We start from the raw sequence: 19,670 nt of genomic DNA, 5'->3' as shown, positions 1-19,670 counted from the left end.
CAGTGGCTTTCAAACTCTTCACACCAAGAACCACCAAAGAAAAAAAAAAATCTTTCCAAGTACCACCAGATCTAAATCAAGTACATTATTTGCAGGACTATTCCAGCTCTAATCAAGCATTGAACCAGGTCTAAAAGTGGGCTACATAATCTCCTCTGTTGTTCTAAATGAGAAATTTTCGAAAGGAGGAGAAAAGTGGATATAATGAATTCTAATTTAGACAAATCCACAAACTTAAGAGCTGTCCAAGTACGACCTGAAGGATCTCCACATCTTGAGAAACACTCGCTATGTTATGAGGAAGCAATTAAATAAACACAGGTACACAGTCACTATAATGAAATACTGTACATCTTACAGGCAAAACCACAGACTCCTGACACTCCTCTTAAACATCTCTCATGAAGAGATTTGTCATAGCTATATTTTAATATTTGGCTTGAATTTAGAAAAATAATATATTTCTACTTTCATGTGAATTCATTTCCCTTGCCTCATTTTATCTTATTAAGAAAACATCTGATCTGGTTTTATTATTGGATTATAGGAGGACTTAACATCATATAACTTTTGACAGTTATATCAATTATTTGAAGCAGTTTACAAGCACTATTACATAGATATAATAATATCAATATTACTTTTCATTTTGATATTCATTTTCATTCTCCTCATTTTGCAGAAGCTGTTTTTTCTTGAACAGTTCTGTGAGCGCAGACAACATGGCATTCTTTCCTCCATCCACAGGGGCCTTTGGTTAAAAAAAAACAAACATTGATTGCATTGATAATTGCACTTTTCTAACAGTAATTTGGTAATTTGGTGATGTTTTGATAAGGGTCTTACACTGAAACTTACACTCTTCTTGACCCTCACAGGTGCAGTGTTAGAGTACAGTAGAGGCTCCTGTTCTGTGATGGGGGGTCCTGTTGAAGAGGGGGTCTGGGGCAGAGGGCCTTTTTTTTGAGACAGGGCGGAGCCTGTAGAGCGAGGTAAGGTCTTGGAGCCGGATCCTGTAACATTTAGGGAAGCTCATTTGCAACAGTGATTTTCCATACTTCATGATGGTGGCTCAGATCTGTTTGTTCATTTAAAAAATTTAAAGATGTTATATTAATTTGGATTCTTTACTTTTGGGCACCATAATTATTTTTGCTTAAAATAAAATACTCTACAGAGACAAGAAACTGATTTTTAAGTATAAATAAAGCTCAAAAGTAGCCAGCAGAGGATGCACTGAATGAGTAACTAGTAACTACAGAATAGCACTTATAGGTACCAATAGAATAGTGGGCCACAATTCATTAACTGTGGCTGTCCCATAAGTAACATTACCAACACAGCATTAAAATCACAAAATTTAAGCAAAACAAGTACTAGTTTGCATTAGCTTATTTGGTTCACGTTTGTTAAAGGGCCCATATTACACAGTTTTCTGATCTATGATATAATGTTGTTTCCTCATCACAAACATATCTGGAGTTGTGTTTTGTTTTATTCACACATGTTTAACAGACAAACCCTGAATATTTAGGTTCTTCTTTCAAACAGAAAACACTTTTCCACCTTGTGATGTCATTTGGTAATACATTTGTCAATCTCTGCTGAACAGAAGGTGAAAGGTAAACCTGTAAACTACCGCGTCATGACATCACAAGGTGGAACAGAGCATTTTGCGTTTTAAATGTAAACAGAGAGTATGACTCAAATATGTGTCAGTGAAACAAAACACAACTCCAGCCATATTTTTAATGAGATAACCACATTCTAACATGACTAAAAGTTCACAAGAATCAATCTTGTGTAATAGAGCTTTTTCACAATGGCCGGAAGTGCCGCGATGTAGGATCAATGTCACGTACCGTATGTTAATGCTTTTCTATGACAAAATATGTGTGGAAATGTCTCGTGTATTTTCCACCAGCTTCATAAATCTGCCCCATGACCAAATCTTCATCCAACAAGGTCGACAAAGAACATATTCTGTCCATGAAGAATTTATCCACAACTATCAAGGTAAGAAAGACAAAAACGTAAAGGCGAACTACGACAATGCATTAGTGAACTACTCCTGAGCGAAACTAATGTTATGGTCATGAATAAAACATAAGTAACTTGTTAACTCAGACTGATTCTACAATGAAAATTAAAAATCAATTTCATGATGTAGATATTAGCATAGACAGAGAGATTTGTGCAGTTTCAATGCTAGACATGTAATCTGTGAACATCTGTTGTCTGAGTTTACAAGTTAACTATATTAATGAATGACTTATTACTTCTGTTTTATTCTTGACCATAATGTTAGTTTTGCTGAGGAGTAGTTCACTAATGCGTCGTCGTTGTTCACCTTTAAGTTTTCATCTTTTACCTTGATAGTTGTGGATAAATTCTTCATGGACAGTATACTGTATGTTCTTTGTCGACCTTGTTGGGTGAAGATTTGGTGATGGGGCAGATTTATGAAGCTGGTGGAAAATATGTGAGACATTTCCACAAATATTGGCCATAAAAAAGCATTAACGTAAGTGACGTTTACCCTACTTCGGCACTTTCGGGTGTTGTGAAAAAGGTCTATACACGACCTTTAAGTGAACTACAGAATTTATTTGGTATAAATTATGTCAAAATCTCATCCTCCCTCATTCTTCTGGGAAATGAGTCATACCACAGTGTTAGCTTACCACCACCATGTGTATATTGAATGAATTAAGCACACAAATGTAGTCCATGAACACAGTACCTAAGAGCCCTCTGTGCAGCTCCTTCTGTGCAGCCTGGACTCCTCCTAACTGAGAGATGATGTGATCCACAATGTCACTCACACTGCGTATCCTCAGGTCCTCCTCTGTGAGATGACTCTGAGACAAGAGCCTCTTCAGGAACGTCTCACTGTCATGCTCCTGTACGGGGAAATTGTATTTATATTTAAGTTTTTTACATTTACTTTTATATAATTTTGCCTTATTTGACACCGGTCTCTTGCTATTTTTGCTACTTATTTATGTGAAATGTATTATTGCTACTTATATATTTTTTCTCTTAGTTATTATGATATATCGTGATGTGTGAGCTACTGTTTCCAAGTAATTTCCTCTGTGGATCAATAAAGTTTATCCAAGGAAGCGACGGACGCATATGCATTGTTGGAAAGTAACTGAATACATGTACTGAGAATACTAAATACTAATACCCCATAGTACATGTGTGTACCTTCTGCTTATATGCATTTTCTATAAATAGTGCTCATAAACAATACACTCTTTGCATTGATCACTGTTCAGCACAATTACACATAATATCAAAGATGCATTACTCAACATTTTCTAAACAAAACAAGTAATAATTTTTCTCCCCATTAAAGGTACACTGTGTAACATTTCTTGTGGAGTCTCCGCTATTGCTTTGCGAGGAATCTTCCACAGTAAAATATTAAACATATCTACTTTATTTATTTAATTACTGGTATTGTTTTTGCTCTAAATGAACTCAAGCTTATCAGCCTCTTCACTGAGCAGTAACTTGGCCTGGTGAAGTCACTGGCATGTCCCCACTGAGATGTACAAGTTTAAAGTAATACTGTTCAAAAGAGTTACATATTTATGGATACAAGCAGGTGATGGACCCTTTGCCAGAAAAGTTTCAGTGTGTTGCAATATAGTAGCCTGATTTATCAGCTGCTTTCACTTTGTAGAAACTGTCTGACCTTGCAGCATTAGAATTTGTTTGCACAACGGTAGGCAGGTACTTTTTTTCATTTAACCAGTCGCTGCTATTTGGTCATCACATATGCAATGCGCCGCTAACAGGGCTAACTGGTATATTAAGCTTTTCCCAAATCTTGTCGGAAGAAGGACAATAACGTCTTTCCCCTTGATAAAATTCACCAAACATTCTCTTCAATCCTTGATCTCGGGAATCGTTGCCAACACAGAATGTATGGCTCTTCGCTGATTGGCTGGTACCTAAACTCACACTTCTTGGGTTTTTGCAAACCATCTAGTGTATACCGATTCCAGACTTAGTTGCTGGAGAGAAATTAAATTGAGCGGAGGCACTAGGTGGCGCCAGTCTGGCTAGCAATTTAGAGCTTTGGGAAGAGATCTAATTGTCTGTCCTTCGGTGATTCACCCCGCTTCACCTGTCCACGTGAGAAAGCTGTTCTAAAGCTGGGCTAGGGATAAAAGTCATGCTTAAAATACTAACAATGTGTCAGACAGACAGAAAGAACTTCTTCCTGCTATCATGGTAAAAAAAATTCAAAAAAAAAAATCTGATGGCTCAGCATTATATTTATGAAAACAAATTCCATAAATAAAAATGCTTATTTGAGTAACACCTCTTCTCCCTGGCATTTAATACGAGGTAGACAGGATATCTTGGTGTTTTACTCTACTTTTCCTATGTATCATGTTATCTGTATTTTTTATTTTTCTACTTTTTTGTGAAGCACTTTGGTCATCTGAAGTGCTTCACAAGAAAGAGACACAACTAGAAGTTGTTTTAAGGTTCTATTTTAAAGGTTCTATATAATGCAAAATTGATTCTTCTAAGCTTTAAGCCATGTTATAATGTTGGTACCTCGTCAAAAATGTACCTGAAGTTGTGTTTTGTTTCATTCACACATGTTTGAGTAATCCTTTATTCTTAGTCTGTCTACATCTCCAAAGCTCAAAATGCTCTGTTCCACCTTGCGATGTCATGAAGCAATAATCAGGTAAACAGATACCTTTGACTTTTAGTTCAGTAAAGATTAGCAGTTTCAGAGCTGAAATTACACAAATTATTCTAGTGAAGATGTATGGACTTTAAAAACACATTGGAGCACGTCCTATATTACCACATGACATCACCAAGTGGAACAGAGTGTTTTCTGTTTGAGAGACGCCAAATATGCAGTGTTTGTGTGTTAAACATGTGTGAATGAAACAAAACACAACTCCATGTATGTTTTGATGAGGAAACAACATTATAACATAGATCAGAAAACAGCGTAATGGATCCTTTAAATGTGCCATATTAAAAAAAAATTGAATTCAACAGAATAAAACATAGTAGTTGCGCCAGTGGTGCCACACTTATTTGTCTTTTTCTGAACCAAAAATTGTGAATGTTTAGCTTAAAGTCACTCACAAAAGTAGAAGCAGTTGTTGGTGACAATGTGGGGCTGCTCGTCTCTGTCTCTGTGTGGGACGAAGGTTTTTCTCTAAACACAAAACAAATGTTATGTTACATCAGATCGTTTAGTCTGTTATTGTGAGTCTGTCTTATTTTGCCAACATGTTATTACCTTGCATCAGAGATCTCAGATGACACGTCAGATTTCTCGGAAGTGTTTTCAAGTGAAAGCTTGTCTAAAAAAGAGTCAGAGTTTAATGTTTGTGAGGATATTATAGCATACCAAATAAAAGGTGAATCAGTTTTGAGTAATTTGCTCTTATAGCACAGATGTTATATGTAATTATATTTTTCTTTCCATTATTATCCAAACATTATCATACATTTATATTTTGTTAGCTATTCAATATGTATACATTGTAATGATTTTGAGTTCATAGCAAAATGTGCATGCCCAGGTTTGTATATAATCTTATAAATTAACATAAAAGATTACACATTTATTATATTTTTTACTATGGCAAAATTTGAATGGCGTTTTCATTTTTGCATCATGGACGGGTCAATGCAAATCCTATGTGAACATAACTGGCTAATTTAATATTTAAAGGCCCTATCGTGCACAAAATTGATTCTTGTCAGCTTTAAGCCGTGTTATAATGTTGTTACATCATCAAAAACATAATTGGAGTTGTGTTTTGTTTCATTCACATGTGTTAAAGTAATGCAGGATCATTTGCTGCCTGCATCGCCAAAGCTCAAATACTGTGGTTGTTTTCAAGTTAACAGCTCCTTTTACCTTTAGTTCAGTTAGTTCAGTCTTATAAATGAGCATAAAAGATTGCACATTTATTGTATTCTTTACTATGGCAAAATTTTAATGGTGTTTTCAATTTTGCATCTTGGATGGGTCTATGCAAAGTTAACAGCTCCTTTTACCTTTAGTTCAGTTGAGATTGGCAATTCCACGTCTGAAATTAACCAAATTGTTCTAGTGAAAGTGTATGGATCTTAAAAACACAGTGGAGTACTTCTTGTATTACCACATGACATCACAAGGTGCAACAAAATGTACTCCTAAATATGCAGGTTTGTGTGTTAAACATGTGTGAATGCAACAAAACACAACTCCAGGTATATTTTTGAGGCAACAACATAGAACATAAATCAGAAAATAGCATAATCTGGACAGTTTAAAGTAGTAAGCTATACTCGTATTGTGTAGTTTTATAATGTAATGTTGATATATTTTATAACCTAGATCTTCTTTAATAGTCTCCACAGCAAAATGAAACTCCTCTGCCTCTGTTTCATCTGCGAAGTTGAACCCGGTTTGATGTCCCTGTGGAAAAATAGTACACACAAAATACAGATATTCACAAATAAAATCCCCCAAAGTACAAAATGTTTTTATTTTGTAAACAAGAACAGTTGTTGTGTGTCTTACGTCGGCCGGAAAAGTGTGGAAGTACGTGCGGGATACGGTGTACTTAAAGGGGACATAGACCTCATGCTCCCACAGCAGCTCTGCCTTCTGTGTGTGAGAGAGAGACAGAGGAAGGGAGAGAGAGAGAGAGAGAGAGAGAGAGAGAGAGAGAGAGAGAGGAGGGGAAAATATAGGGGGAGAAAAGAGAGGGGTAGAGGGAAATAGAGAGAAGAGAGAGGGAGGGAGAGAAGTGGGGGAGAAAGAGATGGGGACAGAGAGAGAGGGAAGAAGAGGGAGATGAGATGCAATGAGAGAGGAGGAGAGTGAGAAAGAAAGAGCTGGAGAGGGAATAGAGATAGAGAAGAGATAGATAGAGAAGAGAGAGGGTTAGGGGTGAGAGAAGGGAAGAAAGAAGGAGATTGATAGATAGAAAGGGAAACAGAAAGAAAGAAAGAGAATGAAAGAAGAGAAAGTGAAGAGAGAGAGATTAGAGACACACCCTCAGCTGAGATAAGGATAAGGCTGTTATTGTTTATAAAGGAAATGTCCATAAGGAGAGTTCTTTCCAACACACACCGCTCTGATTTGTTTCTATTTTTTTTATTTATTTTTTTTTATTTATTTCATTCATAGAGCATAAAAAGACATCTACAGTGTCACAACATCAAACACACAAGAAATAAATGAAAATTGACACTGCACTGAAGGGTAAAGGCTCCGTCACCTGTTTGTCTCTATGGGGATGTTTTTTTGTGTTTTGAGTTTTGCCAGCAATGTTACACCATATGTCATCTCCATGGAAACAAGCAGACGACTCAACCAGATCAAGTTATAGGTCAGAACTGTGGAGTGGTGAAAAATACAAAACAAAGTCGCAGGATATAGTTGAATGCCATATGGAACATTAAAGGGCTTATGTTACCCAAAATTGATTCTTGTGAGGTTTTAGCCATGTTGTCACATACCTGGAGTTGTGTTTTGTTTCATTCACACATGTTTGAGTAATTATTAGTCTGTCTACAGCTCTAAATCTCAAAATGCTCTATTCCACCCTTTTACATTTTGTTCCAGTTGGCATTTCCAAGGCTGAAATCATCCAAATGATTCTAGTGAAAGTGTATGGAGTTTAAAAACACAGTTTCTGTATTACCACATGACATGACAATGTGAAACAGAGTTGTTTTCTGTTAAAAGAATATCTCAGCCTAAATACACAGGGCTTTTGTGTGAATTTAACAAAACACGAGGACATTATAGCCTAGATCAGAAAATAGCCTAATATGAGAGCTTTAAAGGCATAGCAATAACATGCTTTGACTCATACTGTTTATTTATTGATTTCTATTTTTTGGTGTGTTACATAGCATCAAAGTGGAAAGCTGAAGTTTATGTGTTGACAATATTCATGAAGCATAATATTGAAAGCCTCATTGTCTGAACCAAGAAAATATCAAATGAAGGAAGGAAATACTTTTTCTGGCATCAGCCCTTTCTGACCTGAACAGAGAAGAGGCGCAGGAAGTAGGCGTTGATGGAGCTGTCTCTAATCACACACAGGACTCCACAGCCCAAACTCCTCCACAGCGCCCCCTCTGGCTCCTCTGTGGACTGCAGCACCTGGGCCACTGTGCACTTCATCAGCTGCGGAGCAGGAGTAAGACATACAAGACTATAAATGAAGTTTGCACATGACATGATCCATAGTGATGAAGGCAGTACATCTGTTTTGATCACTTTGATGAGGCAGGTCAGGATATTTTGTTCATCAGTAATGTAAATGATTCAAATCTCAATATAAACGTGACCATTTTAAAAGCAGCAAATAAGTAATTTCAGTTTAATCTATGCTTTCAAATGTAAAACTAATGTAATGTTTTTTTTAAAAATATATATATCGGTCTGTTTATGTCACATTAAATTAACTTTAAGTTTTTAAGGTATCATAAAGATAGTCACACACTAGGGCCCAGATGTAGTCCTCAAAACAGCTAGATTAGCTCTCCATACATTTTCTTTCCTTTATCCAGGGCCGGGTGATGGAGGCAGCAGTCTGAGCAGAAGTGCCTGGACCACCTGAGCTGCTCCTCTCCATGTAGAGCAAGGACTCTACTCCAAGCTCTTCTCGTGTGACTGACATCACCCTATCTCTAAGGGAGCACCCTCCTCTTTGCGGAGAAATCCCATTTCTACCACTTGTAGATGTACATATATACATAGATTGACGCTTAAGTGGAGATCTTTGTCTTTACATGTATTAGCTCAAATATCAAATGTAAACAGGGACTGACCGTACAGTGTGGCTCTACAAGGCTGATAATGATGTTCTTCTCTTTTATCGTCAGAAGGTCACTCATCACCTGGAAACCAGGAATCATCTCAAGCCCCATCACACTGGCCCTCATCAGACTGGATCCCATCAAAACAGACCCCATCAGACCGGACTCCATCACCACTGACCCCATCGTCACTGATGAGACAGGCTCGCTCCTGTCCTGTATTCACCTGTCCTCTGTCAATGTACCTTTATACTGTCCCTCACTATTTTGAATAGACAGAGCAATGCAGCGGACTCATGCAAATGTATTTGACTGAACACTGTTGTTTCCAGTAACCACCAACAACCAGGAAAACCAACCAGAACCCAATCCTATCCCAACTGTAACCTTTACAGTGACATGCTTATAAAACTCTGAATAGGAGACTGACCAGTAAAAGAGGTGAAATGTCAGTCAATCAATCAATCAAACTTTATTTATAGAGCGCTTTTCATACAAAAAAATGCAACACAAAGCGCTTGTGCAATACAAAGCACAAATGTGTTGTTTAAAAATAAGCATAAATGCTTGTATTTAAACAACATTTAAGTAAGTATTCATTGTAGGTTGGTGAGAAATAAACATACTGCATTTGAACAATCTGACATAGACAGCAGTGGTCAGTGAGTTTATCTTGAGAGACACTTACTAGACTGTTACTACCAGACATACCAATCACCCGCTCACACAAGTGTAAAACCTAATAATGCATTTATTAAAAACTGATCCATACAAAATAATGACATTTCAATGACTAAATAGCTAAAACAACATGTATATTTTCTATTTGCCTGCCCCGTCTTCTCCCCTGGGAGCTCCCTTGTTCCTCCTCTTGTTCAGTAAAGGGTTACTGGACAAATCTAACTCTTTGATTTTCACTTGCTCGTAGTCCACTCTCATTGTAGCTAAAGCACTGGTCATTTCCTCCTGTTGAAAAAAAAGCATGTTTGTTAGGGCAGTTTTATAATGTTTCACACCTTATCAAATATTTATAATCTCGTAATCTTGAGATGGGCATGGCCAGGAGTCAGGACTATACCTAGACTGAACCAGGAATAAGATAGCAATGAAAGACCTAAAACTAAACCATAGAACTAGGAGTAAACAGGGCAAGATCAAAATGTAATTGGAGAACTAAAGTACATAATACTGAACAAACTACAATTAAGAACTAGACTACACTATATTCACCCCTGATTCCCAATAACTAACAAATACTGTAAAGTGAATTTTATGTCTTACTGCCCTCTAGTGGATAAACTGGAATCTTACTTTGACATTGCCCCATAGATCCTTCTCTTGTGTCAAAACTCGAGCAGTGTGCAGAGGCGTTTGAGGAACCACCATGGACTGCTGCAGTATTGAAAAGGCATTAAGATGAATTACTTTTAAATACAAGCTTATAAAGGTGGATGTGTTTATAAAGAGTCCTTACACTGATCCATGGATGATTCATGAACTGTTGAATCGTCATCCTCTCGTTTGGGTTGGTCTTCAGCAAGTCGGTAATGATCTGCTTGGCTGAATACAATAAAATAAGACACATTAGGCCTATCTCCATATATGATCGATCATTTAAACCTTACCTTCATCAGAAACCTCGTCCCATTCAGGATCATTGAAGTCATACTGGCCTCTTCTGATCCTCTGCCTCATCCCGGGAGAGATGGCCTGGCCCGTGTTTGAGTAGAAAGGAGGGAACCCACAAAGTCTAAAACCAGAGCAACACACATCAGCATAAGTGAGCTTTATGAGGACCCTATTTTCACCTGTGTACTTTATCTGTATGCCCAATTCTAATGGTAGAATCTTTTAAAGTTATTTGGATTGTAATACTGTACATTGCTGTATTGAGTTCCACTTGTAGACTGGAATGGACTGACACACGGTGTGTTTGTGTGTGAGAACTTCAGAATGCTGCAAATGAATTACACTCTGGGACCAATAAAGTTTTCTGAATCTGAATCTCCATGACCCGTCTACTAGTAAATAGCCTATAGCTCTATTTTGTATTTATATATATTATTATTATATATTATATTATATATATAGATTTTATTCTACTTGATACAAATATGTAAATCGTTTTAGTATTTTGCTATTTTTTGTCACTTTTATTTGATGATTATTATAATACAATATAATAGAACATTTTATTCTCATTATTTTCTTAATAATTATCATATGATCCACAAACATACCATAACCTGTTGAACAAAAAGCTGCTGTCAGTGCACTGTCACAGGTATTATACTTAATTTGTAAAACAGAAATAGATTTTAAAATGACACTTTCAAATACAATACATTCACTCAATTAGTCTTTATGTTGTTTCAGAGCAGCTAAAGGTGAAACATTTAGCTTACAGGGCCCTCTAGTGGCTGTGGGGGTCTTTACATGTGCATAGGAAATGACTCCGTAAACTATAGCCTCAAGACGAGCTCTGACACTCACAGAATGTACATGATGACCCCCAGCGACCACATGTCACAGGACTTGTCATATTTCTCTGGACCAAGAACTTCTGGAGCTGAAACAAATGAAGACATAAAGTAAATAAAATTTCTTCATATACAATATATTACTTACTAAAAATGCTAATAATAGGTGGTGTTCATGTTTTATAGGACAGGGGCCAATATAACTGAGTTTTTGAAGCAAATAACCAAACATATGATCCACAAATGCTGAACCTTGTCATTATTTGTTAAAGACTGGCTCCACAAAACTGCCATATTGATTTTACAGTTCAGTCATCTTTGGTTTTGAATAATGGCAGCACTTTCTGAGGCTTTTGTGAACGAGTAATTGCTCAGGCCTAGTAATTACAGAAATATTAACCACAAAGCGGGTAAACAAATCTACAGTCTGACAGTTACAGCAGCCACTCAACCACAGCACCATGGCTTCCTGCAGGCGAAACCGGTTTCCCCATCAACTCAAAACATGCACTATCTGTACAATCCTCCAGCGAACGTAGTCCTGAATAGGGATGCAATGATATCCAAATCTCTCGATATTTATTCTTCTTTAAAAATGTATCTCAAAAGATTTAATCCAAAGAAGTAAGATCTAAAAGTGCTTCTAATTGTTATTTCTTCATGTAGTCTGCTACATGTTAGACAGCAAAGGATCATGGTCTATGTAGTTCCCTCTGTTTTTTTTTTTAGCTATTGCTGCACCATAACTATAAATTTAAGCAAAGACACTTGTGATGGTCCACGGTAATATTGTGGGGCCTTTGACAATACGATACAGGGACATTAAAGTGAATCTTAAATAACCCATACTACACTATTTTTTGAGTTTACAAGTATGTTATAATGTTTCCTGAGCAAAAACACACCTTGAGTTGTGTTTTGTTTCACTCACACAAGTTTAACACACAAACCCTCAAACAAAAAACCTAGAATTGCCAATGTTTGCTAAACCAACGATAAAAGGTAGCTGTTAACTTGAAAATAACCAGCTCATGACACCACAACGTGGAACAGAGCATTTTGAGCTTTGGAGATGTAGACAGACTAATAATGAAGGGTTACCAAAACAAAACACAACTCCAGGTATATTTTTGAGGAGGTAAGAACATTATAACATGCCTTACAAGAGTCAATTTTGCGTAATATAAAAATCCATCATAGGATTCTGACCTGACCTGTAGGAATTTGAAAATGCTGTTTCGTTTGAAGAAGTCAAAAATGCACTGATTGGCTAAAGTAGCTTACAAAAACAATGTGGGTGAGAAGATAACTTAAAACTTAAACAGCGTGTGTCAGTGAGGATGTACCAGCGTAGTAAGGAGTATAACAGGGGGTCTGTAGACTGTTGTGAATGATGGTCTCTTTTGCGAATCCAAAATCGGTCAGTTTCAGAGTGGCGTTGTTGTCTTGAGTTGTGTACAGCAGGTTTTCAGGCTGTAACAATGCAAGCAAATTACTTATTGTTAGAGATGGGGCAAGATCTCGTGCCACAAGATCTCACGAGACAAATTTGATCTCCCCTGAATTTACCTTTCGCTTGAACAAAAAAAGAGTTACAAGACGGCGAGTAATGAAATTTGAGAAGCTGTAGTTAAAAAGCAGTACTACAATGGCCGCTAAAGTATTACATAAATTAAATACGAATATCCAAAAAGCCAAAATTGTGAAATGCACTACTTATTTACTACAAATGTCAAAATCTCGTCTTGTCTTGTTCTCATGGACCCAGTCTGGTGGTGTGTAAAAATTGTTTCTTGCTCCATCCCTACTTATTACTGAATTAATTGTTGTTTTTGTATGGAGAATTAAAGATGTACCTTGATGTCCCTGTGAGCAATATTCATCTGATGCAGGAAGCTGATGGCCGTCCCAACGTCATGCATAATCTCAGATGCCTCTAAATGGAAGAAAGCATGTATTTTAATAATAATAATACATAACACTTGTATAGCTCCAGACACTCAAAAACGCTGTGCATTGTGCATTGTGTAACTTTTCTGGTGGAGGGTCCGTCAAATGCTTTTCTCCATGAGGACATTATTTCTTTGTCTGGAATGTTTCACAGTATGGCATTAGACCTTTCTAATTTCATAGAGATCAAACAAGACCAAGTTACAAGTCATATCTGTGGAGAGGTGACCCCACACAGTGAGAATGCCTGTTTTTCTAGGTATTTTTGAGCTTTAAAACCACCTGTAGAGCTGTTTAATGTCATACTGTTAAACATTCTCGGTAGAGCAATGGCATCTCCATACTGTCGAAACCAGCAGGTGATGGACCTCAATCAAAAAGTTACACGGTGCATCTTTAAGAAAATAAGATTAGAGAGATGACATTTTATTTCACTCTTAATGATATAGTATTGTGGCTTTCATTTCTGTGTGCATCAGTTACAATCAGTTAATTACATTTTTCAAATAAGCAATCTTACACTTCAATTTGAATTTCAAGGTTTAGTTTATTGCTATATTTAAACTAATAACTCCAAATCTTCAAAAAGAAAAAGTAGAACATTTTCAGTATAGAGAGAATATATACAGCATTAAACAGACGGATAGTTTCTCATTGGGCTATCACATCTTTGACCTCACACTTACTATACTATAGTAAAATCTAAACATGAGAATAGTACTATGTACATATGTAATAGCATATATAGCATTATAGTATAGTAGAGTAATTATTCACAATTAGTAAACTTTAGTAAACTAATTTAAAAGTTCTATCTTATGCTAAATTGGCTCTTTATGACCTTTAAGCCATTTTGCTTCTTTCACACATATTTGAGTAGCGATTTATTACTAGTATGTCTACATGTTTTGAGGAGGAAACAACATTATAACAGATCAGAAAACAGTGCAATATGGGCCCTTTAGGCTCTAGGCATTAGGGTTGGGTGGTAATATGGTATTATGGTATCCTGCGGTATCAAAAAGTAGCAACGGTATCAGTTTCATTACTGTCATTTAAAAAATCTGCAGCACATAAGGACCTAATATAAATATAATTTAATTATTTAATTTATTGATACCTACATTTGTTTGCTCAGCACAAATGAAGGTGTGGTATGTGTGTGTATTTTCAATTTATTACTATTACAATTTAAAATGAATAGTATTTACAATGTTTCTTTTAACTGTGTGGAGAGATGACGTTTGATTATTTTGGTTCTATTGTGACGTGACACTCATGGCAAGTCAGGCCGCAAGCAAGTTGGTCCGCCCCAAAAATAAAAATACTAGTACTTCTGCAATTTGGCAGTATTTTGACTTCAGGCATACATTTGTTCACGTTTTACAGAAATGAAACTTAAAACCACATGGCTCATTTGCATAAACTATAAAACGCTGATAAACAACTGTTTCCTTGCGCGCTGATGCGGTTCAGCTTCTGTCGAACTAAAGAACACGACTCAGTGGATTATATGTGTCCTTTCTGCGACAGAGGATGTGCGGTAAATCTGTTCGGTGTGTGTGTTGCGTTGGAGATGGTTCATGTGAAACTTTTCAGTGATTATGGGTCTGCATGTCATACGCATACACCGTATAGAGCTGCGGCGTCATAGCTCACTGCAGTCAAATCCTGAGAAGGTTTAACTGTATCAAAATTTGGATACCACCCAACCCTACTAAGCATCTTTAGGCTATTATACACAATTGAGTACCTCTCTCGGTGAAGGCCTGATCTCCTCTGGCTTCTATCCGGTTAAACAGCTCTCCTCCGTTCAAACTGACAAATAACAGACAAAACAAAACTGAACAATCTGAGTCATGGAGAGGAGCCCAAACACAACTATTTTTACACAACTCATTTTCACAACACAGATTTCTACTTCTGAAGAATAGCCAAACTTTGACATTTTTGTAGTGATTTTAAGCACATTGACATTCATGGGCTTTTTGGAACAATAAATCTCCCTCTCCAAACAATTTAACATGCATTCCTCTGCCAGATGTGTGATGGGCCTGATAAACAACAAGGTTTTCCCACAGAGACACATTTTCAGCATTTTTTAAACATGTGTTTTCAAAATGAGAAGCAAATTTTGATCCAAGTCCATTCAAATTGAAATCTAATAGCAAACAAATGATCAAAGTATGCCTTGTGATTTATTTGCAGCTATTGATACTTTGCAGCTGATGTCATTCCCTGGGAGTGTGACGTTAGCTGTAGGCTCTGCTCTGTCTCCTCACACATAGATTTACAGTCACAAGATAAATAAACAGAAATGCTTGAATTGATCACAGGTGCCTGAAAATGCGTTTTGTAGATCCATTTTGTGTTTTCAGAAAATCTTGAAATCTTGGATAGTAACAGCTGGACATTCCACCAGAGAGATACTGTACATGTACAACACTCCAGCTTGATGTCACTGCAAAGTATCATGCCCAATTCTAATTACATTGTCTCTTCTGCTGGTTTCAATAGTGTTTTGAATGCAAGGGCAGTTCTTTTTTTTATGGAGTCAGTAGAAAGAAATGCATTGCAGGTAGCATATAATGTAATGATTTACTGTTAAATATTCCTGATCTTATAAAATGCACACAATCTGTACCTTCACTGTGCCATGTTTAAGGCACAGTCCTGAAACTCACCACTCCATGATGACGAAGATACACTTCTTCTCCTTGTGCATGTTCTCATACACACTGAGTATTCGCACGATGTGGGGCCCCCCAGAAGCTTTGCAGTGTAAGTCTACCTCCCGACGGGCTTTTGGGGTGTCCTGCAGGATCTGGAAGTGGAAAAACATGATAGTAATGTGTGGGTAGTAAAGCGTCATGTTTGTTTTACCCAAACAGACCACGCATTTCTCTGATTGGTTGATCCACCTGTCAGTCACACCCTATGGAATCAGGTAAACAAGATAAGGTTCCAGACAGAGTTTTGTCAAAGTGTGTGGATCCCTGAGGACTGCACTGCTCCTTACAGGTTGCGCAGAGTGAGTGGTGGATAGTGGCTCAAATGTAACTCCACCTTAAAGGTCCTATATGACTCTTGTGAGCTTTAACCCATGTTAAAATGTTGTTACATTGAAAACATGCCTGGAGTTATGTTTTGTTTCATTCACACATGTTTGAGTAACCCTTGATTATTATAAGTCTGTCTATATTTCCAAAGCTCAAAATGCTCCACTCCACCTTGTGATGTCATGTAGTGGCAGTTTTAAAGTTAACAGCTACTTTTACCTCAGTAGAGATCAGCAATTCCAGGGCTGAAATCATCCAAATGATTCTACTGAAGATGTATGGAGTTTAAAAACACAGTGGAGCACTTCCTGTATTACACCATGACATGACAAGTTGGAACAGATTGTTGAGAAGAACTGAGCCTAAATATGTTGTGTTAAACATGTGTGAACAAAACAAAACACACATAAAACACAAAGTATGTTTGTGATGAGGAAACAACATTATAAAATAGAAAATAGCCTAATATGGGCCCTTTAAATAAAATGACCCATTTTCTTGACAATTATTTCAATGTAGCTTATATTGTGTCTTTGTTTTTGTAGTTCCTTATCTGACCGAAGTTAACCTAAAGAATCCTTTGCCTGATCAGCCATTATATTGTGCTCAAAACTAGTCATTTGTATGGTCGCCTCAGCAAATTCTACTGGTTTCTACACTTCCCTTTCTGACCACCAAAGGAAATGATAAAGCTCACACTCTTGATGTTTACATATCTCTGGTACATGGTCTGGTTTTTGAGTTGCTGGTTTCAACATCAGATTTCTGAGTAAGGGGATCGTCTGGTATCACATTTCTGTTATTTCAGTCTTGGTTTGTTGTTGACGAAACAATGACAGTCTTTGGGTTTGTTTAGTACACAAATATGAGGAAGTAATGTTTACCAAGATTTGTGGATATGAGATGTTATAACTTACCTATTTATTCCCACCTAAAAATGAACATGAGAAACCTGTGCATGGGAAATAAGGGTGCGTACAAGGTTTGATATTTTGTTAAAGGGCATTAGTATATAATTTAAGAAAGCATAAGACAAGTTTTCATAATTTGTTATAATTTTTTACTTGGTTTGGTGGGATAGTACTTGTGGTAAATATTTATAGTTTTACACGAGAAGAAAATTACAGAAATACAGGAAGTAGAGGAGAGTTTTAAAACGGAACACTGTACCGCATCAACAGCAACAGTGAAAATTGGATCCAAAATGCAAAGACAATTTAAAGATGTTGCAGTCTGTTTTTATTTGTGTCATCATTGTGTAATTTTGTTTAGATTGTTGGTAACATTGCGGTTGCTAGGTAACAGAAGTGGAATCCTTGCTAGAAAGTAGATCTATACAAGAAAATAAAATAATAAACTAGGTAAAACTTTTCGCAAAATCTTAAATATAATTATGTTAACTATATGTCATGAAAAACAACTCTAACTTTAAAGTTGACATGGAGGGAACAGACCATACGGTAACCTGCAGTAAATTAGCATTTTCGTTAAAACAAATATCTTTTATGGTTTATGGTAAAATATCTGAAATTAATAGTGTGGACATATGAGAAAAGCCACAGAGTTTAACATATTTATATTAATGTTGTGTTGCAAAAAGCTGTGGTATTATCCATTCATACTGGGTTGATTGGAGAAAAGGCAAATTCTTCATGAGCCATTTAGTCCTTCTTTCATTATTTGTTTTGAAACCACTTCCAAAGAAAGACTTCCAACAGAGACACAAGAAGAACAGTTTTCCTGCTCATTCAGATGGAACTGACAGAGAGTTATCTGCTCCCAATTAGCAGCAATAATGGCACCACCACAGTGGCTACTGTATGGGAACGGATTAAAGGGGAACACAAATAACCACAAAAAGAAGTCCAGTTCCTCACTCTGTTTTGGTTCTTGGTTCAGTTGGGAAGTGGAGCTTTGTGCTTAAAGGTGATCAAACAGTTACCTCAATTTAAGACTTGTGGTAAGCAATATATTGGACTATCCTGCTTATTTGACACCAGTCTCTTGCAGGTTCTGCTACTTATTTAGAATTTATTGCGCAATTTCTCTTTGTCATTATTAAATGCTGTGAGGTATTCTCTGTCGGAATAATTTCCCTTGTGGATCATTTAAGTCTGTCCAAGTCTAAGTCTAATGGCCAATCACGTAAACACGGACTACTATTGAGAAAACAAGAAAGAAAATAACTGGAAAAAAACAAAGCAAAACAAAACAAAAAAAAAAAACACTTGATAGGAATCCCTTAGCATGCAAAAGATGGTTTGTATGAATAACACAAATTTGTTTCCAACAGAAAGTCAATTTTGTATAATATAGGCTAATGTCATATGATGTCATGGTTCAACATCCAGGCAAATTACTGATTACAACATTTCTATATAACTCGACTACTCTAGGCCAACTTCATTTGTTGTCTTTCACTAAATACATTTCAAACTGAGTAACAGCCTACACCCTTTGCTTATAAGGATAATAGGTTATAGGATAATAGACTGAAATGTAAAATCAAAGGCTGTTCTATGTGTGTGACTCTAAGCCACTTGTAGGCTCTAAACCGCCAGCTGCAGACTTCAGCGTGAATAACAGTAATCGCATCCTTCTTAAACAGGTTACGCACCTTGAGGGCGCATTTCTCTCCGCTCTTCTTACAGTAACACTCCAACACTTTTCCGTTTATTCCCTGACCCAAAACCTTCGTTGTGATCTTGTAGTCGTCCTCCACTGGGCTCTTCTTAAACTCCATATCGAGATAAAGCGCGCAGAGTCCTCGCGCAGCTGTGTCTCCGAGTCGCTCCTCCTGCGTAAAAGTCTGGGTTTCCTTGTTGGATCAGTTTGTCCCCACAAGACAGTTCATCTGGACATCTTGATTTACTGCTCAACCATGAACAAAAACGCTGATCTATTTCAGTCGATCGATTGTACCAAAATGACTGAATCTTACAAAGGCCTAGACGATGAACGGAGAAAGCAAAATACATCACACTAAATTGGATTCTCTCCGCTGTTATCTTCGGATGCAGCCGCGTCTGCGTCAGAGAGGCTCAAATTCATTCAGTTTCCTTAAAGCAACAACCATTTCCCACTGTGGTTTACAAGAAAGCGAAAGCACAAGCAAAGGGACATCTAAAAGATAGGAGGACTGTAGAGAATTATGCACTTAACCTCTTAAATTTTCACCAAAACCTTTAAGGAACTGACCATTTATTATCTTTTAACTTCACTGGTAAAAACTCTGAAACAACAATGCTGTACACTGTATGTCTTCATAAAGGCAAAGCTTCTTAGCAAAATTGTCAGTAGGCTATAGGGAATAAACATTATACTAATGTTATCAACCAGTGAATCAATGGACACATCCATC

At 36.9% G+C, this 19,670-nt stretch overlaps 2 protein-coding genes across 3 annotated transcripts; both read right to left on the bottom strand.

The window, feature by feature from the left end:
- Window positions 1–249: 249 nt before the first annotated feature.
- Window positions 250–9,186, bottom strand: si:dkey-197j19.6 (actin nucleation-promoting factor WASL). Of its 2 annotated transcripts, none has more exons than XM_055163112.1 (9): window positions 8,833–9,186; window positions 8,042–8,185; window positions 6,566–6,652; window positions 6,376–6,460; window positions 5,291–5,354; window positions 5,134–5,206; window positions 2,744–2,903; window positions 847–1,013; window positions 250–751 (listed from the first exon to the last, which is right to left on the bottom strand). In XM_055163112.1, exons 1-9 carry the CDS (start codon window positions 9,004–9,006, stop codon window positions 638–640), a joined length of 1,068 nt encoding a protein of 355 aa, XP_055019087.1. In that variant the 5' UTR covers window positions 9,007–9,186; the 3' UTR covers window positions 250–637. The 2 variants fall into 2 exon arrangements, with proteins under 2 accessions (XP_055019087.1, XP_020789511.2); XM_020933852.2 differs by having other exon boundaries at window positions 859–1,013.
- Window positions 9,187–9,553: 367 nt separating this feature from the next.
- Window positions 9,554–19,380, bottom strand: LOC110168388 (MAP kinase-activated protein kinase 3-like). The gene is made up of 10 exons (XM_020933826.2): window positions 18,927–19,380; window positions 15,935–16,074; window positions 15,004–15,068; window positions 13,157–13,236; window positions 12,647–12,773; window positions 11,314–11,389; window positions 10,446–10,570; window positions 10,295–10,380; window positions 10,132–10,212; window positions 9,554–9,786 (listed from the first exon to the last, which is right to left on the bottom strand). The coding sequence occupies exons 1-10, from the start codon at window positions 19,050–19,052 to the stop codon at window positions 9,643–9,645; spliced, it is 1,050 nt and encodes a 349-aa protein (XP_020789485.1). The 5' UTR covers window positions 19,053–19,380; the 3' UTR covers window positions 9,554–9,642.
- Window positions 19,381–19,670: the final 290 nt, after the last annotated feature.

Source organism: Boleophthalmus pectinirostris, unplaced genomic scaffold (assembly GCF_026225935.1).
Source record: "Boleophthalmus pectinirostris isolate CB_2022bp ecotype Guang Dong unplaced genomic scaffold, ASM2622593v1 HiC_scaffold_503, whole genome shotgun sequence".
In the NCBI taxonomy this organism is placed as follows: Eukaryota; Metazoa; Chordata; class Actinopteri; order Gobiiformes; family Gobiidae; genus Boleophthalmus; species Boleophthalmus pectinirostris.
The sequence above is the reverse complement of the archived record's forward strand: the minus strand, read 5'-3'. Positions and strand labels throughout refer to the sequence as shown.